The following is a 21,153-nucleotide window of genomic DNA, read 5'->3' on the forward strand; positions in this document are numbered from 1 at the left end:
GAATATTTACTGGAAGGACTGACGCTGAAGCAGAAGCTCCAATACTTTGCCCACCTGATGCAAAGAACTGACTCCTTGGAAAAGACCCTGATGCTGGGAAAGATTGAGGGCAGGAGGAGAAGGGGACGACAGAGGATGAGATGGTTGGATGGCATCACTGACTCAATGAACATGAGTCTGAGAAAACTCCTGGAGATAGTGAAGGACAGGGGAGCCTGGTGTGCTGCAGTTCATGGGGTTGCAAAGAGTCAGACATAACTTAGCGAATGAACAAGTCTACACAGCATCTTCTGACCTGGAGATGGTAGCTCATCCCTATCTCCCTCTTCTATAACCTCTGTTCACTTATCTTATTATCACTCTTTCAAAAATCTTTCTTACAAAACTTTAAAGGGAAGAAAAAATTATCTCTGAGTTTCACTATCTGCAATATGCATCCCTGTGAGCACAGGGATCAGGGGAGGACCCTTCTTACCCAGGCCCAATGGCAGGCAGCTGGCGGCATATTTGTGTAAGAGGAGGGGGGAAAAAATACTCTTTCTGGAGGTGGGCAGTGACACTCTGAAGTCCAAGCTTCCCGAGAGTTCCTGAAACAACTGATGGAGAAACACATGATAAGTCAGGTTGCAGCAGGGTATTCTCGGGCTGCTTTGGTTCATAAAAATAGAGCGAGTGGGTGAGGAAAGGCAGCACAGGGAATCTCACAGATGATTTAGGGCTCTGTATTTGTGGGAGCTGAAGACCTGGAGAGCCTCTGCCTGTTTGTCAACTAACCCACCTGGGATGCTGAGCTGATCACTCATCTCCCATGAGAACCTAGCTCAACCAATAAAATGATTTAAAAAAAAAAAACAAAACTATCACAGCACCTATACAAAGATGCTGTTAAGAAAAAACAGCAACATACTTTCATTCAAATTAAGATTCAGACACTGACTAAAAAACATATTTTTATGGAGCAGATGAAAACTGTGAGCACATCGTAATGGCAAAGCAGAAATGAAATAACTCAGAAAAGAAGTAGTGAGAGAAAGAGGAGATGAAGTTTGCACTGTAAAACTCCAAGAAAAAAGTAAAAGGGAATAGCCACAACTGTGTGGAAAGGAAGGTAAACCACAAGGATGAACAGGTTGAGAAAACACAGTTATGGACACATAATACAGACATTACAAAAGGGAGTAAAATGAAAGATAAAGAAAAAGGCAGAGAAAATGCAAAGGATATAAGGTGGCCAAAGAAGATTATATATACACATAATTGAAGTATCTGAGGGGGAAAAAAAAAACAACCAACTAACATCAAAGAAGAAAATACTCAGATATGTAGTTTAAGAAAATGTCCCTAAAATGTGAAAATATGCATTTAAACCTATATGTTTCAATCTGCGTAAATGGGTGCTAGGGAACCATGAAATCAATAGTCATCCTAAGACATAGCTTCAACTGGACTTTGAAGAGACTCCAAAGTGCACAGACATATGGACTCTTGAGAATATTCTTGGTAGAAAATATGAGCATTTATATTGTATATCTGGGGCTTCCTTAGTGACTCAGCTGATAAAGAATCTGCCTGCAATGCGGGAGACCTGGGTTCGATCCCTCGATTGGGAAGCTCCCTTGGAGAAGGGAATGGCAACCCACTCCAGTATTCTTGCCTGGAGAATTCCATGGACAGAGGAGCCTGACGGGCAACAGACCAGGGGATTGCAGAGTTGGACATGACTGAGTGACTAACACTATACTGGACATCCAGCGTCACACGCAGTTCTAAATGATTTCAGAATACACAGGTGGAAAAAGGCCATTAATAACTTAAATATAAGGATGAGTAAGAACTCAGGGAGTTGGTGACGGACAGGGAGGCCTGGCATGCTGCGATTCGTGGGGTCACAAAGAGTCGGACACAACTGAGCGACTGAACTGAACTGAATAAAGTCCCAAAAAGGCAAAGATCAAATTATGAACATTTTAAAAAAAAGAGAAACATTGAAATTACAAATCTGAATTACACCTTGTGCCAAATAACACTCACCTTTAACTACAATGAAATCTATCCTATTTTACTCATAATGTATTATTCCAAAGGAAAAAACTATAAGCTTTCACATACATTTCTAGCCTAATCTTTACAACATTCTGCAATCATTCTACAAATGAAGAAATTGAAGATCAAAGTCACATGCTATGAGGAGTCAGATTTTGCAACATAGCCTAATAATTGGATTCCTAGTCTTCTGATCCTCCAATACATTCTCCGTGATCTTTGGGAGCTATAATTAAATGAGCTGAGCCATTACCTAAAGAGATACAAAGCAAGATTTCCTCAAATATAATTTATGGAATCCTAGGCTTCTGAGAATTTCCATGAATGGAAGGGTGCTATGGTCAAATCAGTGTGGGAAATATTGTATTATAGTACCTCTCCTCTTAGATTAATAAGCATGCATTTATAAGTAATATGAAAGTTTTATACATTATCTGTCATACATTCAAGTGGCTTTTTTCTCCATTAATGTCTAACATCTCACAGAACTAGTGTTCCATAAAACATACTTTGGTTTGAAGTATAACGAAGGTGTCAGGTAAAACAAAACAACCCTAGGTAATTAAAAGTTTTAAATTAACTCTTGTATTGACAGACATAATTCTGAAAGGATTAGTGTTATCAGTAATCATTAGTGATTCCTAGTGCCAAGACTCTATTATTTTGGGGGGCTCCAAAATCACTGCAGATGGTGACTGCAGCCACGAAATTTTAAAAGACACTTGCTCCTTGGAAGAAAAGTTGTGACCAACCTAGACAGCTTATTGAAAAGCAGAGATATTACTTTGCCAACAAAGGTCCGTCTAGTAAAAGCTATGGTTTTTCCAGTAGTAATGTATGGATATGAGAGTTGGACTATAAAGAAAGCTGAGCACCAAAGAATTGATGCTTTTGAACTGTGGTGTTGGATAAGACTCTTGAGTCTTGGAGTCTTGCAGTTCATGGAGTCGCAAAGAGTTGGACACAACTGAGTGACTGAACTGAGTGCCAAGGCTCAAATTTTGCTTCCCATCTTTTGTCTTACAACACATCTCCTTTGAAATGAACATACAGATGTAGAAACTGTGAGGATGACTCCAAATCTCAATTTGAACTTCCAGTGTTTTATGTTCTAGAATTACACTTTTCTAAAAAAAGGAAATCTATATTTTATTTATTTAGAGTTATACTTCTAATGCCAAGCTTGTACCTCTAAATCTAAAACAAAATTCTTCACCACAAACCGAACTTCCCCACCTGATATTCCAATATCTGTTCATAACATCCATTTTCTAGTCATCAAGTCTGAAACATGAAAAGCATTCATAATATAGTCCTTGGCTATAATGACCATGTCAAGTGCTTTTTCTCCTGACACCACACCCATTGTTCAAGTCTAGTCATCTGAGTTGCCCTAAGGAGATTTTCATTTACTATTTTTTCTTTATTCAGTGACTAGGCCTGTATGACTCACTGGGCTCTTAATTACCATGCATTACTTTTATCTTATCCTCATTTATGTTAACAGCAATAAAAATAATACACACTGGGTGCTTATCTTAAGCAAGGTCCTTCAATGGCAAACATTTTCTTATCTAATCCCCAGAAAAATCCTATGAAAGTGATACTATTGCTTTCCTCATTTACAGATAAGTAAAGTCTGGTTACATTAACTTCAAAATTTCTTAAGATTTAAGAGCCTATCCTATGTATTTAAGAGATTCATCTCATGGTTAATGGTGACATAAAGTAAAATTAATGTTTCTTGAATAGTTTGGGATGTGAATTCAAAACATTTCTATAAGAGCTCCTGACTGTAAGATAAAGAGACAAAAACTTCTTAATAATAAGATTTAAAAGTTGATCTCCTGATCATCTCTAAAGTACAATAGAAACTCTGGACCTAACAGGCCATTAACCCATTAAAAGATAAGAAAACTGGAATTGCATATCATGAATATAACAGGAATGACCATAAATGCATAAAAGATTTTTTTAGCATTAGAAAAGTATATGTATAAGCATATACCAATAAATTTAAAATCTCTTAAAATAAAAATATTGACGACAAATGATATAAAATTTGAATGAACCTATTGTGGCTCAGCTGATAAAGAATCCGCCTGCAATGCGGGAGACCTGGGTTTGATCCCTGGGTTGGGAACTCACTCCAGTATTCTGGCCTAGAGAATTCCATGGACTGTATAGTCCATGGGGTCACAAAGAGTTGGACACAACTGAGTGACTTTCACTTTCACATGATTCAGGAATAAATTAAAATAGGAATCAAAAGTGTACTTCTAAAATCAACCTATCCACAATGGTTTCTCTAGAGAATGTATATCAAAGCTCCATCAACAACAATCAATCGGTATATGGTATTTAAACTGTTCCAATATAGGGAAGAAAATAAAAAGTTTCTCACTTTGTATGAAGTATTAGCACAATTGGGCTTCCCAAGTGGCTCAGCAGTAAAGAATCCACCTGTCAGTGCAGGAGACCTGGGTTCAGTCCCTGGGCGGGGAAGATCCCCTGGAGAAGGAAATGGCAACCCACTCCAGTATGCTTGCCTGGGAAATCCCATGGACAGAGAAGCTTGGCAGGCTACAGTCCATGGGATTGCAAAAGATTCCAATGTGACTTAGCGACTAAATGGCACCAACATTAGCACAATCTCACTTCAAAACAACAGCCAGTTGCAAGGATGAGCTTAAATCAAAATATTTGTTGTTAAGAGTCAAGTTAGAATACGTGTATATTTTTATATATGAGTTAAGGTTGCAGTAGGGCACAGATAAAAGAGATAACAAGCAAATTTAAGATTTTTGTATGGATGCTTTACGAGTGAATTTTTTTTTTTACAGAGGCAGTTAAAGGAAGAAACACTGGGTGCAACTGGGCAGTTACTGAAATTGCAGCAATGTGGCCTTAGGCAGAGACACATAGCAACTTTCAACCGGGAAAATAAGCAGGAGAACCCCTCCTTCCCCACATGCAAACTCCCAGTGGCTGAATCCAACTAGAAGCCACATGACAATATAGTCCATGTGGCTTATTCTAATAAATCAGACAGCTGACAAGCTTGGTAATTCTCCTTTCTGTAATCACTTCTATCATCCAGGCTGTTTCCTTACCACCTGCCTGTCTCTCAGTTGATGAGGGATTTTACAGTCTTTATAAGTCTTCAGCTGTTCTGTCTCGATTAGGTTGCCACAGGGCTCCTTTTTTTTTTTAATGAAAAGTATCAGTATATTTTTATTTATTATTTTATTATAATTAATGTAAGCATCTGATGCCAAAGAAGTGAAAGTGATTTAACAAACTCAGAATTTTGGCACATCCATGAAATTTCCATTTTATTTATAGCTTTAAATCACATTAGTTCAAATGCATTTCTCTACAACTATTCCAACATAGCTACTTCAGAACTATTTCAGTCATCCTTATCAGTTGACTTTACCAAAGACTTTGAATCTAAAATAAACATAAAATTTCCAATCGGTAACGTTTCATTACAAATGGGGTAAGTCACAAGTTGATGGCTGGGGCTGTTAATTTCCAATAAGACATTCTTTTGACATGTTTCTTCTGATACCCCTAGTATAAATGAGAACCTTCAGAAAACCAAAGGGCAGAACCAAGGTACATTAAAGAAGCCTCTGCAGCTTAAGCTTCCCACAGTCCTAGACCCCTGAGAGACACAAGGCAAAGCATCTTTCCAGCACAGTAAGTGGGTTTCCAATATTTCCATGTGGTCAGGCTTTCAGAGACAGACACTTGGGCATATCATGAGGATATACTGTCTTGGCTCTGGTTTCCTTATCTATGCCAGAAGAGGTTAATACCCACCCAAGTCCAAAGGTGGAAGAAGACATGAACAGATACGGTAATCGGCTACAGCTGACTGTAAAAGCACAGGCTGGTGCCAGCGCAGCCCCATGGCAAGCTTTCCTCCACACAGCCCAAGTAAAACATCCTGCTGAAGATAAACGGAACAAGGTCAGTCAGTGCACAGAGAGACAGAAACCTTCCACTCTGACCTTTTAAAAGGTAGATGGTACTTAGCATATTGACTTGTGTGTGCTGCTTTTAAATATGATCTAATGCTGCTCCACTTCTTCTTGCTTCTATTCTGATGTGTCATCCCAGTTGCCTATGGTATCATATTAGGAACCCCATCAGTAATTGCATAGGCTATTCCTAACTCTTCATTCATCAATTCATTAATGCTTCATTGAGCGGCTTATTGGAGAGAGGACACAACAGGAACTGCAGCAATGCCTGGTCCAAGATGCAGGGCTGTTTCTCCATCCTCTCGCTCCTGTCTGTGGAGGGCCAGACCCCTAAGCGAGCAGACACTTTGGGGAGACCACCGCGGATAGCGGCACATGTCCCTCAGCAGGGCTGCAGCGGCCAGCCGGCCACACATTATTCTCAGCAAGGTCTGGCAGCCCGCAAGTGGGCTCTGTGCACAGTCGGCCACATTCCACGGGTTTTCTTTTAACAAGTACTATTGGGTATATGAGAGTTGCACTATAAAGAAAGCTGAGACCGAAGAATTGATGCTTTTGAACTGTGGTGTTGGAGAAGACTCTTGAGAGTCCCTCGGACTGCAAGGAGATCCAACCAATCCATCCTAAAGGAGATCAGTCCTGGGTGTTCATTGGAAGGACTGATGTTGAAGCTGAAACTCCAATACTTTGGCCACCTGGTGCAAAGAGCTGACTCATTTGAAAAGACCCTGATGCTGAGAAAGGTTGAAGGTGGGAGGAGAAGGGGACAACAGAGGATGAGATGGCTGGATGGCATCACCAACTCGATGGACGTGAGTTTGAGTAAGCCCCATGAGTTGGTGATGGGCAGGGAGGCCTGGCGTGCTGCACTCCATGGGGTTGCAAAGAGTAGGACACAACAGAGCGACTGAACTGACTGGGTATGGGTATATTAACAGGAACCCTCAGTCCAAAATACACTCTGCCTTGCCAGTGATTAAAAACAACCCAATTTCCCTTCTTAACAAGGATCCATCACTTCTGCAAATTCAGTGGTCATCTTCTCTACCTGTTGATTATTTAGTATGAAGACTAAGGCTGGAAACAAATTCTGTAAGTGGATATTTAGGTACAGAACTAAAAGGCTCCAACCCACTGCCACTCCCTAGTCCAGTACCCTATGTATGCTGGCTATGGAGGTCCCAGCAACACAGAATGCATTCTGCCTCACTTAATGAATATACCATGTTCTGTAGAGAAGGAAATTTTATTCTGCAAGTTATAAGAAAACAGACACTATTCTACCAAGTCAGAGACTTCTGGGTGTTGGGGTACATAGTAAGACACACAAGTGAATTTCATGAGCAGAAGTCTGTTACTGTAATTCTGCTGCAAATGAATTTCTTCATCAGAAGTGATGCAACTTCTTCAGAAGTTAGCTATAATAATGAATTGAGTAAGTTCTAACAACATTGAGTGTTGCTAGAAGCATCACAAGTGGTAAAAATAAATTCATGTCTAGAATATGTATTTGTCTTAGGAGGACAAACTGCAACCAGGATAGATATACTCTGGCTCTCCTGGGGTATATTGGTTGCCCTAGGGAATGTTACCAAATCACTGCTCTCAGGACTAGATCCTGAAGTTGGTAAATTGGGTAATGCATCTGCAATACAGGAGTTAGACCAGTCTATGAGGAGGGAAAAATCATTTTGAACCCATGTTTAGCTTCCTTCTATACTATGTGGTCATTTTTAATATGGGTCAATTCCACAAAAAGCACAGTGACTGGGGAAAAACACTGATTGACACTCACTGGACAGACCATATTTTCTTCCTGATTGAGAGTGTCTTCTACAAAGGATGCCCTCAAGTTAACAAGTGGCAAAAAAACACCTTTACATTCTAGGCTTCAGATTCAGCATCAGTCCTTCCAATGAATATTCAGCATTGATTTCCTTTAGGACTGACTGGTTTGAACTCCCTGCTGTCCAAGGGACTCTCAAGAGTCTCCCCCAACCCCACAGTTCGAAAGCATCAATTCTTGGGCACTCAGCCTTCTATTTGATCCAACTCTCACATCTGTACATGATTACCGGAAAAACAATAGCTTTGACTAAAGATACCTTTGCCATCAAAGTAATGTCTCTGATCTTTATTAATAATATGCTGTCTAGGTTTGTCATAGCTTTCCTTCCAAGGAGCAAGCATCTTTTAACTTCATGGCTGCAGTCTACTATACATGTGTATTAACTCATAGCATACTATTAAAATTACCTTGTTAACAACTTTCATTTTTGTTTTGTTTTGTTTTCAAGCTTCTGACTGGCCAGCTTATCTATTAGAGTGTTGTGCATGGAAGAGTTAGTTGCTCAGTCATGTCCAACTCTTTTGTGACCCCATGGACTGTAGCCCACCAGACTCCTCTGTCCATGGGATTTTCCAGGCAAAAATACTGGAGTGGGTTGCCATTTTCTTCTCCAGGGGATCCTCCTGACCCAGGGATTAAACCTGGGTCTCCCACACTGCAGGAAGATTCTTTACTGTCTGAGCCACAAGGGAAGCCCAGACTGTTGTGTGTGAATCAATGAAAATCTGTACCTCAGGCCTTCTCTCCTATCAAAACAGAATTTCCACAGACGATTGGCTTTTAGGGACATGCCTGAGTGGGATTTCTCTACAAAATGTTCACCTTTGGTAGGTGCCAGCAAAAACCCTTTGTAAGCCAGGCTACACCTTTTCCTGCTCTGTTAGCCAGTCACCAGGAACTCTGTGAGATCCTTGTAATGAGGACATCTGGGGTTTTGTAGTAAAACCATGCTAACTCCTGCCTATAACAACCTTTCTCCATTGGAAAAGAGGGAAGTGCAAGTCAATAAAAAACAAGTAGGCCAGTAGTATGAGATATATGCCTATAGTTACTTGCACCTTTCAAATTTATTTTCATCTACCATTTCATTTAAAAACAAAATGTCCAACTTTCACATGTCTAATTTTATGATTTGTTCCCTTGTAGCTCAGCTAGTAAAGAATCTGCCTGCAACGGTGGAAACCCAAGTTCAATCCTGGGTCTGGAAGATCCCCTGGAGAAGGAAATGGCAACCCACCGCAGTATTCTTGCCTGGAGAATCCCCTGGACACAGGGGCCTGGTAGGCTACAGTCCACAGGGTCACAGAGTCAGACACGTCTGAGCAACTAAACCACCACCACCACAGTAGTAACATACTTTATGATGAGGAGTTCAGGTTGCACAGTGATCCTAATCCTGTTTATGTCTAATATACCAGCACTGAGGAGCAAACCAATGGTTGCTTTTCAAAAGAATAATGTAGGCAAAAAAGCTTAGCCTTACTAAAAAAAACCCAGGGGTCCTCCCTATGAAGACTTGCCAGAGGCTTCCTATATCTTCCCAGTCTGCCATCAGTTCAGTTCAGTCACTCTGTCGTATCTGACTCTTTACGACCCCATGGACTGCAACACACCAGGCCTCCCTGCCCATCACCAAATGCTGAAGCTTACTCAAACTCAGGCCCATCGCATCAGTGATGCCATCCAATCATCTCATCCTCTGTCGCCCCTTCTCCTCCTGCCTTCAATCTTTCTCAGCATCAGGGTCTTTTCTAAGGAATCAGTTCTTCCCATCAGGTGGCCAAAGTATTTGGAGCTTCAGCTTCAGGTATGGCCAACAGGTATGGACAATATTTATGACAGTGTTCTTTGGACAGTCTGCCATAAACAGTCATAAACATTGTCCATACCTGCTGCAAGAACTTTATCACGTTCCAGAACTCAGAAGGCCTTTGAGCAATACAGGTCAATTAAAATAGACTGTGGAGTAGATAAAACCATGGCCCCACTCGCTGTTAATAGCACTGAATGGATTAAGGTGACCCCAAGCAAAATACATCCCATGCCATTTGTTTTAAAACCTACTTGTTTTAATGACCTGAACTTCAAGCAAATACTTTTAATTGGAAAATAAGGCTCAGGGAAAAGTGCCAAAGGGTTTGACTCTTCCTTACTCTGATAAGCCTAACTAAGTCCAAAGAGACAAGACACAATGCAAAACTTAGAGTGTGATTATTGGCACATAAACCTGAATCATGTGAAATGATTTTCTTGGGCTCCAAAATCACTGCAGATGGTGACTGAAGCCATGAAATTAAAAGACACTTGCTCCTTGGAAGAAAAGCCATGACAAAACTAGAAACCATATTAAAAAGCAGAGACATTATTTTGCCGACAAAGGTCTGTATAGTCAAAACTATGGTTTTTCCAGTAGTCATATATGGATGTGAGTTGGACCATAAACAAGGCTGAGCGCTGAAGAATTGATGCTTTTGAACCGTGGTGCTGGAGAAGACTTTTGAGAGTCACCTGGACTGCAAGGAGATCAAACCAGTCAATCCTGAAGGAAATCAATCCTGAATAATCATTGAAGGGCCTGATGCTGAAGCTGAAGCTCCAATACTTTGGCCACCTGATCCAAGAGCTGACTCACTGGAAAAGACCCTGATGCTGGGAAAGATTGAAGGCAGGAGGAGAAGGGGACGACAGAGAACAAGATGGTTGGATGGCATCACCGACTCAATGGACATGAGTTTGAGAAAGCTCTGGGAGATGGTGAAGGACAGGAAAGCCTGGCGTGCTGCAGTCCATGGGGTCACAGAGAGTTGGACACGACTGAGGGACTAAACAATAACAATACCTGAATCAATTAGTTTCTGAACCATCTACACTATTAAATGAACCATTAGCCTCTTCTAGGAGAGATTGTGACTGAATAAATATTAAAATGACCCTCAGTTCCCTAATTTTTATAGGCAAGAAACAGGCTAATACAACTTTTAAGCATCCAAATATAGCCAGGGATAATTATAAAACAGGACCAACAGAGAAAAATGAATTGTAAAGCCCCTCCCAAGAAGCTGGAGGAGAGTTTACTCAAGGAACAAGCATGACAGCTTCCCAGTGGGATTTCAGGATTTCTCTGAAACAGTGACTCCTGGCGTGCAGTCAACATTGCAGTCTATGGGGTTGCAAAGAATCAGACAGGTCTGAACAACTAAACAATGAACAACAAATTTCTGTTTTTAAAATGTAAACAGAATGTTAACTGCAAATACAAAGAAGAGCCAAATAAATAATACAAATATAAAGAGTCATATCAACTCAAGATGTATCACAGATTTAAATGGAAAATGGAAAACTATAAACAGACTGGCTCCAAATTGGGAAAGGAGGACGTCAAGGCTGTATACTGCCACCCTGTTTATTTAACTTATACGCAGAGTATATCATGTGAAATGCCAGGCTGGATGAAGCTCAAGCTGGAATCAAGACTGCCAGGAGAAGTATCAATAACATCAGATATGCAGATGATACCACCCTAATGGCAGAAAGCAAAGAGGAACTAAAGAGTCTTTTGATGAAAGTGAAAGAGGAGAGTGAAAAAGGTGGAATAAAATTCAACATTCAAAAAAATAAGATCATGACATCTGGTCCCATTACTTCATGGCAAATAGAAGGGGAAGCAATGGAAACAGAGACAGACTATTTTCTTGGGCTCCAAAAGCACTGCAGTTGGTGACTGCAGCCATGAAATTAAGACAGTTGCTCCTTAGAAGAAAAATTATGACCAACCTAGACAGCATATTAAAAACCACAGACATTACTTTGCTGACAAAGGTCCCTCTAGTCAAAGCTATGGTTTTTACAGTAGTCACGGATGGATGTGAGAGCTGGACTATATAAACAGCTGAGCACCAAAGAATTGATGCTTCAGAACTGTGGTGTTGGAGAAGACTCCTGAGAGTCCCTTATACTGCAAGGAGATCCAACCAGTCCATCCTAAAAGAAATAAGTCCTGAATATTCATTGGAAGGACTGATGAAGCTTCAGTACTTTGGCCACCTGATGCAAAGAACTGACTCCTTAGAAAAGACCCTGATGCTGGGAAAGATTGAAGGCAGGAGGAGAAGGGGATGACAGAGGATGAGATGGTTGGATGGCATCACCAACTCAATGGACATGAGTTTGAGTGAACTCCGAGAGTTGGCGATGTACAGGGAAGCCTGACGTGCTGCAGTCCATGGGGTTGCAGAGTCAGACACAACTGAGCAACTGAACTGAACTGAACTGATAAACTTTTTGAAGAAAAGAAATAGAAAACCTTTGAGATCAAGGACTAGGAAACGAGTTCTTAGGCTTGACAACAAAAGGAAAAAGAGAGACACTGAATTTCACTCAAATTAAAATTTTTTGCTCTGTGAAAATCTCTGTTAACGATGTTGAAAAGGATAAGCTACAGACAAGATGAGAATATTTGCAACCTACCTATGTGACAAAGATCTAGTACTTGAAATACATAAGTAACTTTCAAAACTCTACAGTAAAAAAAAAAAAAAAAACAATCTAGTTAGAACATGGGCAAAAAATAAAAAAGATATTACATGAAGGACAAACAGATGGCAAAAGAGCACAAGCAAAGATGCTCAACATCATTAGCCATTAGGGAAAGGCAGATTACAAGCATAACAAGATTTCACTACAACCTATCAAAATGGGTAAAATAAAAAATACTGAGGGGGAATTCCCTAGTGGTCCAGTGGCTAGGACTCCATGCTCCCAATTCAGGGGGCCTGGTTTCCATCTTTTTTCAGGAACTAGATCCCACATGCCCCAATTAAAGAGCTCACATGCTGCAACTAAAAATTACCGCATGTCACAACAAAGATTGAATATCTCATGTGCAGCAAATAAGATCCAGCACAGCCAAATAAATAAAAATAAATACTAAAAAAAAAAAAACTTTTAAAGTAATGACAGCAAGAAATGTTGGCAAGGACGTAGATAAACTGGATCATTCATACATTGCCAATGGTACTGTCACTCTGGAAAACAGTAATAAACTAAGCAGAGAACTATCATACGACGCATCAGATTTACTCCGAGGTGTCCATCCCAGAGAATGAAAAGTATGTTCATCCGTATACAAATGCTTATAACTTAACTTGGGATAGCCAAAAAACTAAGATCAACTCAAATGCCCTTTAGCAGATAAATGGTTGAACAAAACATGGTAAATCCATACCATGAAAAACTTATTAATTAGCAATAAAAAGGAAAGAGTAATTAATAAACTCAACCCTGATGAGTCTTTACAGAATTATTCTGAATGAAAAAAGTCAATTTCAAAATGTTAAGAACTGTATAACTACCAAAGTATAGTACAATTTTTAAACATAAAAATGTTATGAGATGCTTTATTATGGAAAAGTTTTAAAATGTAATTATTTAGCTCTGTGAGAATGGTTAATATATATAATTGAATATGGTACAAGAACAAGAATGCTCATACATTGTAAACTATGAAAAATATTATACTAACTCTATAAGAGACATACACAATAAAAATATTAAGACAATCCCAAAGTTGCTCTCTTGAGGAAAGAATAATAATGAATTTTCTTCCCCTCTTTCTACTGTCTAGTTTTACTCAAACTGTCTGCCATGACCAATAGAACTTTTCTAACCAGAAAAATAAAATGCATTAATAAAAATCACAACAAAGGAGGGTCAGTTAAATAGATTATCTATAAAATGAAACAATATAAAAGCATAAATATTCTTCGTTTTGTCTTTTTAATATTTACAATATCCCACATATATTCTAAGTTAAAGAATAGATACCCATAAGTTCAAAATATTGTTTCCTTAGAATGTGCATTGGTATATATATGTGAAAATGTGATAAAAAGATATATGAATATGTATAAAGGTTAGTAAGAAGGTATGAGAATATATTAATGACTCAGTTCAGTTCAGTTGCTCAGTAGTGTCTGACTCTTTGCCACCCCATGGACTGCAGCACACCAGGCTTCCCTGTCCATCACCAACTCCTGGAGCTTACTCAAATTCATGTCCATCGAGTCAGTGATACCATCCAGCCATCCAATGACTATGGATGGATCCAATGACTATGGTATTAATGACTATGTACTGTAAAAGTGCAATTCTGCATAACTACTTGTGAATACACATATGAATATGTATATACATTAAAAGGCTGAACTACTGATAGTGTGCTATCTAGGATGTGTTATCATGCAGACTTACTTCCTTTTATTCCATATATTCTAGTTTTTCCCCTTTTATATCATTTTTTTTAAATTTTTCTATCTTCTGATTGGCTGCCAAAGGGACATATCATATTCAAAATTAGGAAAAATTTAAAACTATTTAGAAAGAGGTACCTTGGCTATTTAAAAGGCAATATTTTAGTATGTTATACTGAGTAGCCCCAATTAATTTAGCTACGGCAAATCAAGTTTCACCAGACTTTTGGATATGCTGATATCAAATGGCACTTACAAAAACATATGTATCAGACTGAAAGATTTTTAGTTGTCCATATTGTAACTACCATTGATAATAACTAAAACAAACCAAGAAAGGCAGTTTTTTACATTAAAATAGCTGTTAATTAGCATGAACAGAATTTTTATTCATTACTATTATTTGATGAGAACTTACCAATACCAGGCACTGCCTTAGCACTGTGTGTAATTTCCTATGAAGTAGCAGTTACTACTACCATCATGATTTATAGTTGAAAAAAACCTGTGCAGGATCACACAGCTCTATCATCCAGTGCTCGAGCAAAAATTTAAACTGTTTTGTCTGACCTTAATATCCCTGTTATACTACTGATACTTTCATTCAATGTAATGTGCTAATACCACTAAAATAAAAGAAAAAATACAGTAAAACACACTGGCTAATTTGTGCATTTTTAAGAACTAGTGACCAAGAAAATTGAATTTCCTCATTTTTTTCTCACCACAATTTTTACCAACCATTCTGAGGAAGCTACAAAAAGCATTGCTTAATCATTACCTCCCATATATTACATCTGGTTAGACACAACTATGCCTATGGTCCGCTTGAATGCCCTACCAGACATTTCCTTTTATTTCACACATGAAGATAACTAAGGGTAATCACTATTACAGTCTATCCAAAAACATCTGACATTTTGGTATCACTTTAGAAGTACAGTAGATAGTGAAATCAATATTTTAGCAAGCAATTTAAGATGAAAGCCAAAAATTTAATATCAATGCATTTCGCTTCTATTTCTGAATATGCTTCTCATTTTAGCTTCCTTTTTCATGTTGCAAATTTTTAAGATACCAAATCTTACCCATAAAAGTCATTTATGGCAAATAATCTTTGATAACTTATAATTCTTTCCAACTCAGTGGCCAAAAGAAGGGAAAATTATTCTTTATGGAGTAATTTCGGGTTCCATAAGGCCAAGCTAATAGAAAATGTGAACAGAGAATCCCAGACTGCCTTTATCTGCCGTAACCTACTCTTACTGCCTTCTGTGAAAGGACAAGGCATCAGACTCCTAACATGCCTCTTCTGAAGGGGTCCAGTCATTCATTTATATGTCTGATAACAAACATTTCTCGGGTACCTACTATGCATCATATGCTGTTATAGGTGCTGGCCATAATGAAGTTTCTAAATCCAATAATCTGGAGGAGAAAATGTAAAGTGAATAGTGGAAGCAGGGTAAAAGGGACAAGCATATCCATGGAGTTCTTTGGTCAATAAGTTTAGAACCATACATTTCATATACCCTAACCAAAGAGTCACACAATGCATTCACTTTTACAGTGATACAATAAGGCACGTCTTCAGCATTCATCTTTTCTCAAACTCATTGAACTAGAGGAATCCATGCTTAACATATCCCTGATACCATCAGAAACTCGGCTTGGCAGATCATATTTTGGTAAATGTAGCAACATTACTGTCTCTTGTTCAAGACCACGAACTTTAAAATTTGTATCTGTCTGCAAACTATAACTGTGGGCAGAATTGAGTTTGTGCTAACATCTCATTGACACATGCCTCCCTACTTATTTTTCTCTGTGAGTTTCCTCTATTTCAGAAGTTAGGTCATGTGAATTTCAACAAAACTGGCTACATTAAAGTAGGTAGTATTTCCTTATGCTTGTGAAACTCCTGTTTTAAAGGAAAATATAAAGCAATAATCCTGAAATGAAAAGAAACATTTATTTCTATGTCCACAGTTGATACTACTAAATAAGGAAATTCTAAACTGGACACGTATTTCCCAAAATGGACTTCTAAAATAACCAGGGTAATTTTTAAAAACATAAATTCCTGAGTTTCACTTCTTGAATTAGAATTAGGATCTCCACAGGGCATTAAATAAGGGTACCAACCGTCTAGGATAATTCATATTATCAAGACCGTGAACTTTAAAATGTGTATATGTCTGCAAACTATAACTGTGAGCAGAATTGAGTTTGTGCTATTATCTCATTGACACATGCCTCCCTACTTATTTTTCTCTGTGAGTTTCTTCTATTTCAGAAGTGAGGTCATGTGAATTTCAACAAAACTGGCTACATTAAGGTAGGTAATCTGGGAAACAGTAAAAACAGTGATGTTAAAAACAATGATAGGTTCTTCTACAGCACTGAATACCCCTAAAGTTAGCTCTAGCTCTTTTACTGTTGTATATTAAATTTAAAGATCATTTTAAATAATTCACTTTATTACACTACTATATATTTTAACCTGAGAAACCACCTGCCCTCTTTATTGCATTATAGTAAAATTTAAATCTAAGAAAAATCAAAGTGATTTTCATAAGAAAGAAGCAATATAAAGAAGGAGGAACACCCAGAGACCAAGCAAAATTAAAGCGTCCTGTATTTCACTGAAAAACTCTAAGATTTTTGGCCCTCTGTCTTTTCCATTCTAGGCAAGAATTCCATATTCAAAAAAAAAAAAAAGCTTTAAGAACACAAGACAAAGACAAAACAGTAATTAAAAATTAAGTCCAATCTTGAGTCCTGCTCTAATCATTTTCCTAATTTAACGTTTTTAGTTAGTCAGCCTGTGCAACTAAAGTCCTTTGATGCAAAATGCTCCCTGAAATACCATTTCTAAAACATTAGAAATTTAGTGATTAAGCAAATGGGAAGTGTTGAGAGCTATATATATATATATATATATTTTTTAGAGAAAAGGATATGAAAGAGAAACAAGAAAACAATACAACTTAAGAAAATGTATCCAACTATTGATCAATAGAGAAAAACAGCTTTACTGGATTTAGTAATTAGTTCTCTATAATTCTTAAGTGTTTACAAATGACTCCTGTCACAAAGTCTCAAAGACAAGAAAAGATTATTTTATTTACCAGCATTAAATTAACACTCATCCAAAGGAAATTAAAAAGTGTTTGGATGAAGACAAAATGTTATGTGGCAAAGTTTTGATTATTTATTGCATTTTAACAATATTTAAAAGCTATATTAAAATATGTTATGTTGTGTTGTTGGTCTGACCCAGGTCTTGTGCACAGCAGGCAGACACTTTACTGTCTGAGCCACCAGGGAAGCCAAAAATACAGCAAAAATGAGTGGCGAATATGATTTACTTGAAAATGGTTTATGACATTATTCTATTCTCAGGTTAACATATAAAGAAATTAGCCCTTAGAAGCATTTATTTCCCTAAAATTAATTCTTCCTTTTTTGTGTGTTTGTCTTTCCTTTTTTTTTGAAATTAATTCTTCTTTTTTTCTTGTGTTTGTCCAATAACAACAAGTAAAACTTCTCTTTGATAAATGTTATTTTTTCCATTCAAAGTTAGATAATTGCCTCTAACCCTTCAGTTCAGTTCAGTTCTAACCCTTATGTCTCCACTAAAATTTTCTTTAAGAAAATAATTTCCCAAACCTACTTAAATTTATTTTTTATAGAATAGAAAATTCAAGCTGTTTCCAAACACTTTTCTTCCTTTTTTGCTAATTCTTAACCTCCTTTTGTGTTATTCTCACACCTGTGGAAATTATACATGCTTATCATATTTCATATTTTGTTTTCTTCTACTTACCAATTATATTACATTACTTTAATCTCCTCTTACAGAGAGTATTTCATCCAAACTGCTGTTTGGTTTCCCTCAAGTTCAAAACAATACCAACAAAAAAAGCATACAAAGGAATATATTCATTTTCTCAATGTTGGTTTCAAATTAACTTAAAATGACATGTATGATTCAAATAATATGATTTCTTAATGGTATACTCTTTAGGTTATTTATTTAAAATTACCTAAGAGGATTATACATTTCCTTCTAATTTATTTCCAAAAGCTTTCAAATTCATTTGTTTTCCTTTTCTCACTTAAATCTCCAGTTTTTTTTCAACATTCTCCTTAGAGTTGGATAAATAACTCAGATTTGTGGTTACACGATCCTGTATTTACAAAAGTGGATTAATTCACTTGAGCAGACAAGTTAGTGCAGACCATTAAAACTGGCTATCTGTTACAGATGGCCCAAAAGCACACAAAAGGATGGTCAACAACACTAACTAGTATACAGATGCAAATTAAATCTACAATGAGGTATTACCACTCGCAGTTCAGAATAGTCATCATCAACAAATTTACAAACAATAAATACTGGAGAGGGTGTGGAGAAAAGGGAACCCTCCTACACTGTTCACGGCAATGTAAATTGGTAAAGCCACTATGGAGAACATGGAGGTTCCTTAAGAAACTAACAACAGAACTACCATATAATCCAGCAATCCTACTTCTGGACGTATCTATGGAGAAAACTATAATTCAAAAATAGACATCTACTCCAATGGTCATAGCAACACTGTTTACAATAGAAAGGACATGGAAGCAACCTAAATGTCCATTGACAGAGGAATGGATAAAGATGTGGTACGTGTGTACAATGGAATATTACTCAGCCACAAAAAAGAACAAAATAACACCATTTGCAACAACATGGATGGACCTAGATACTGTCATACTGAGTGAAGTAAGTCAGAGAAAGAAATATCATTTGATATTACTTACTTGTGGAATCTAAAAAAGATGAGCCTATTTACAAAACAGAAATAGTCACAGATGTAGAAAACAAACTTATGGTTACCAAGGGGCTTCTCTGACAAATCAGTTGGTAAAGAATCCACCCGCAATGAGGGAGAACTGGATTAGATCCCTGGGTTGGGAAGATCCCCTGGAGAAGGGAAAGGCTACCCACTCCAGTATTCTGGCCTGGAGAATTCCATGGGCTGTATAGTTCATGGGGTTGCAAAGAGTCAGACACAACTGAGCAACTTTCACAAGGGAGAAGGGGGAAGGGATAAGTTTGGAGACTGGAACCGACATATACACACTGCTAAATATAAAATAGGTAACTAATAAGGACCTACTGTATAGCACAGGAAACTCTATTCAATATTCTGTAATGACCTATGTGGTAAAAGAATCTAAAAAAGAGTGGATATATGTAGATGTGGGATTCTCTGGTGGCTCAGACAGTGAAGAATCTGCTGACAGGAGACCTGGGTTCAATCCCTGGGTCAGAAAGACCCCCAGAGAAGGGAATGGCAACCCACTCCAGTATTCTTGCTTGGAGAATTCCATGGGTAAAGGAGCCTGGCGGGCTATAGTCCATGGGGTCGCAAAGAGTCAGACACACTGAAAACTCACACACACACATACATGCTCCACTTGGCTGTACAGCAGAAACTAACACAACATTGCAAATCAACTTTAATAAAAATTAAAATAAAACTGGCTATATGAACTTAGGGAAGAAATGGCATAATTTCTTAAAAATGTTGTAATTATTTTATATACTTAATTAACCACCAGTAATAAATAAAAAATTTTAAAAACCTAAACAAAGCATAAAAACTAGTATTAATTTTAGCTGTTATTGACCACCTATGAAATCACCAGAAATTCACTTCACCTATTTTCCTAGGGGGTGTGTATGTGTGTGTGTGTGTGTGTGTGTGCGTGTTAGTCACTCAGTTGTATCTGACTTTTTGCAACCCCATGGATTGTAGCCCGCCAGGCTCCTCTGTCCATGGAATTCTTCAGGCAAGAATACTCCAGTGGGTTGCCATTTCCTTCTCCAGGGGATCTTCTCATTCCAGGGATAGAATCCAGGTCTTCTGAATTGCAGGTGGATTCTTTACCATCTGAGACACAAGGGAAGCCCTGTCCTAAGGTTCTTCATGGTAAAAGAAGGGATTCACAACTTCTAACATTCTTTCTATTTGCAAGTGTCCAGTTTCCTTTACATATATAATGTAATTTCAACCCTGAGTTTTTTATCTGTTACATTGTAAACACCTCCACTTACACACAAACACAGCCCAGTGACATTTCTATTAAGGAAAAGTTTCAGGAAAAAAAGAATGTAAAAATTTCAAAATAGCAACCAGGCATTTTTCATATATTGACTGCGGAAGAGTAACTGGTATATTCTTTCCTAAAAGTCAGTGTGACATTACCTATCAAAAATTAGAATAAGGAAGCCCTTCTGACCAGTGTTTTCATTTCTAGGAATGAAGACTAAAGAATGACTTGAACATTTACATAAACATTCATGTCTAGAGAGATATATTGCAACACTGGATATATAGTATGCAGTTCATACTTAAGTCCAAACCTGAATTCTTGATTTGCACTCCCAATTCTGTTCTACCCAGTCTTCCACAAGAGAGTAAATGGCTCTAGTTGGCCAAACCAAATATGAAGGAGTCATTATCCATTCTTTCTTCACAATCAATCCACTATAAAGACCCATCTCTTTTTCCTCCAAAGCAGATTGAAAATCAATCACTCCTCTAAATTTCTACTGTTACCAATCCCACCCCAACCACCTTTATTGCTCACCTGACCTATAGTGAAAATCTCCTGGGTGATTTTCTCACAAATACTCTTGTCCCTCAGAACAACAGACGCCAAATGATCATTTAAAAACATAAATAAGATCATGTAATCCCCTGTGTAAAACTCTCTCATGAATTCCCATTGCATTTAAAGACAAATCCAAATGACTCACGCTGTGGTCTGCCTGCCTCTCAAGTTTATCTCAGCTACTTTCTCCCTACCTTTGAGAATGCTGGCCAAAATTGACACTTCCTAAAATCTACCAAGCTGTCTCCTGCTCCAAAGCCTGCAATCATTTTTTCTCCTGCCTGGAAATCATCTTTCAGGACTGGCTCCTCATTATCCAGTTTTTATCACAATAGCCTTCCCTTGCCCATGT

General features: G+C 37.9%; 1 protein-coding gene across 15 annotated transcripts in view; it reads right to left on the minus strand.

Annotated features, from left to right (window-relative positions):
• The window catches only part of SLCO4C1 (solute carrier organic anion transporter family member 4C1), an 85,004-nt gene that overhangs the window by 55,992 nt on the left and 7,859 nt on the right, over positions 1–21,153 (minus strand). The window contains exon 3 of one of the 15 annotated variants that reach the window (XM_086413276.1): positions 5,872–5,998. The exons of 13 other annotated variants lie outside the window; for them this stretch is intronic. In XM_086413276.1, the coding sequence (XP_086269402.1) occupies positions 5,872–5,998 (127 nt within the window). Of the gene's footprint in view, positions 1–5,871; positions 6,002–21,153 lie in introns of all 15 variants that reach the window. One more of the 15 variants, XM_086413275.1, reaches the window with a different exon arrangement.

Source organism: Bos grunniens, chromosome 7, assembly GCF_055505025.1.
Source record: "Bos grunniens cultivar Pamir isolate PY7600 chromosome 7, Bosgru_T2T1.0, whole genome shotgun sequence".
Classification (NCBI taxonomy): Eukaryota; Metazoa; Chordata; class Mammalia; order Artiodactyla; family Bovidae; genus Bos; species Bos grunniens.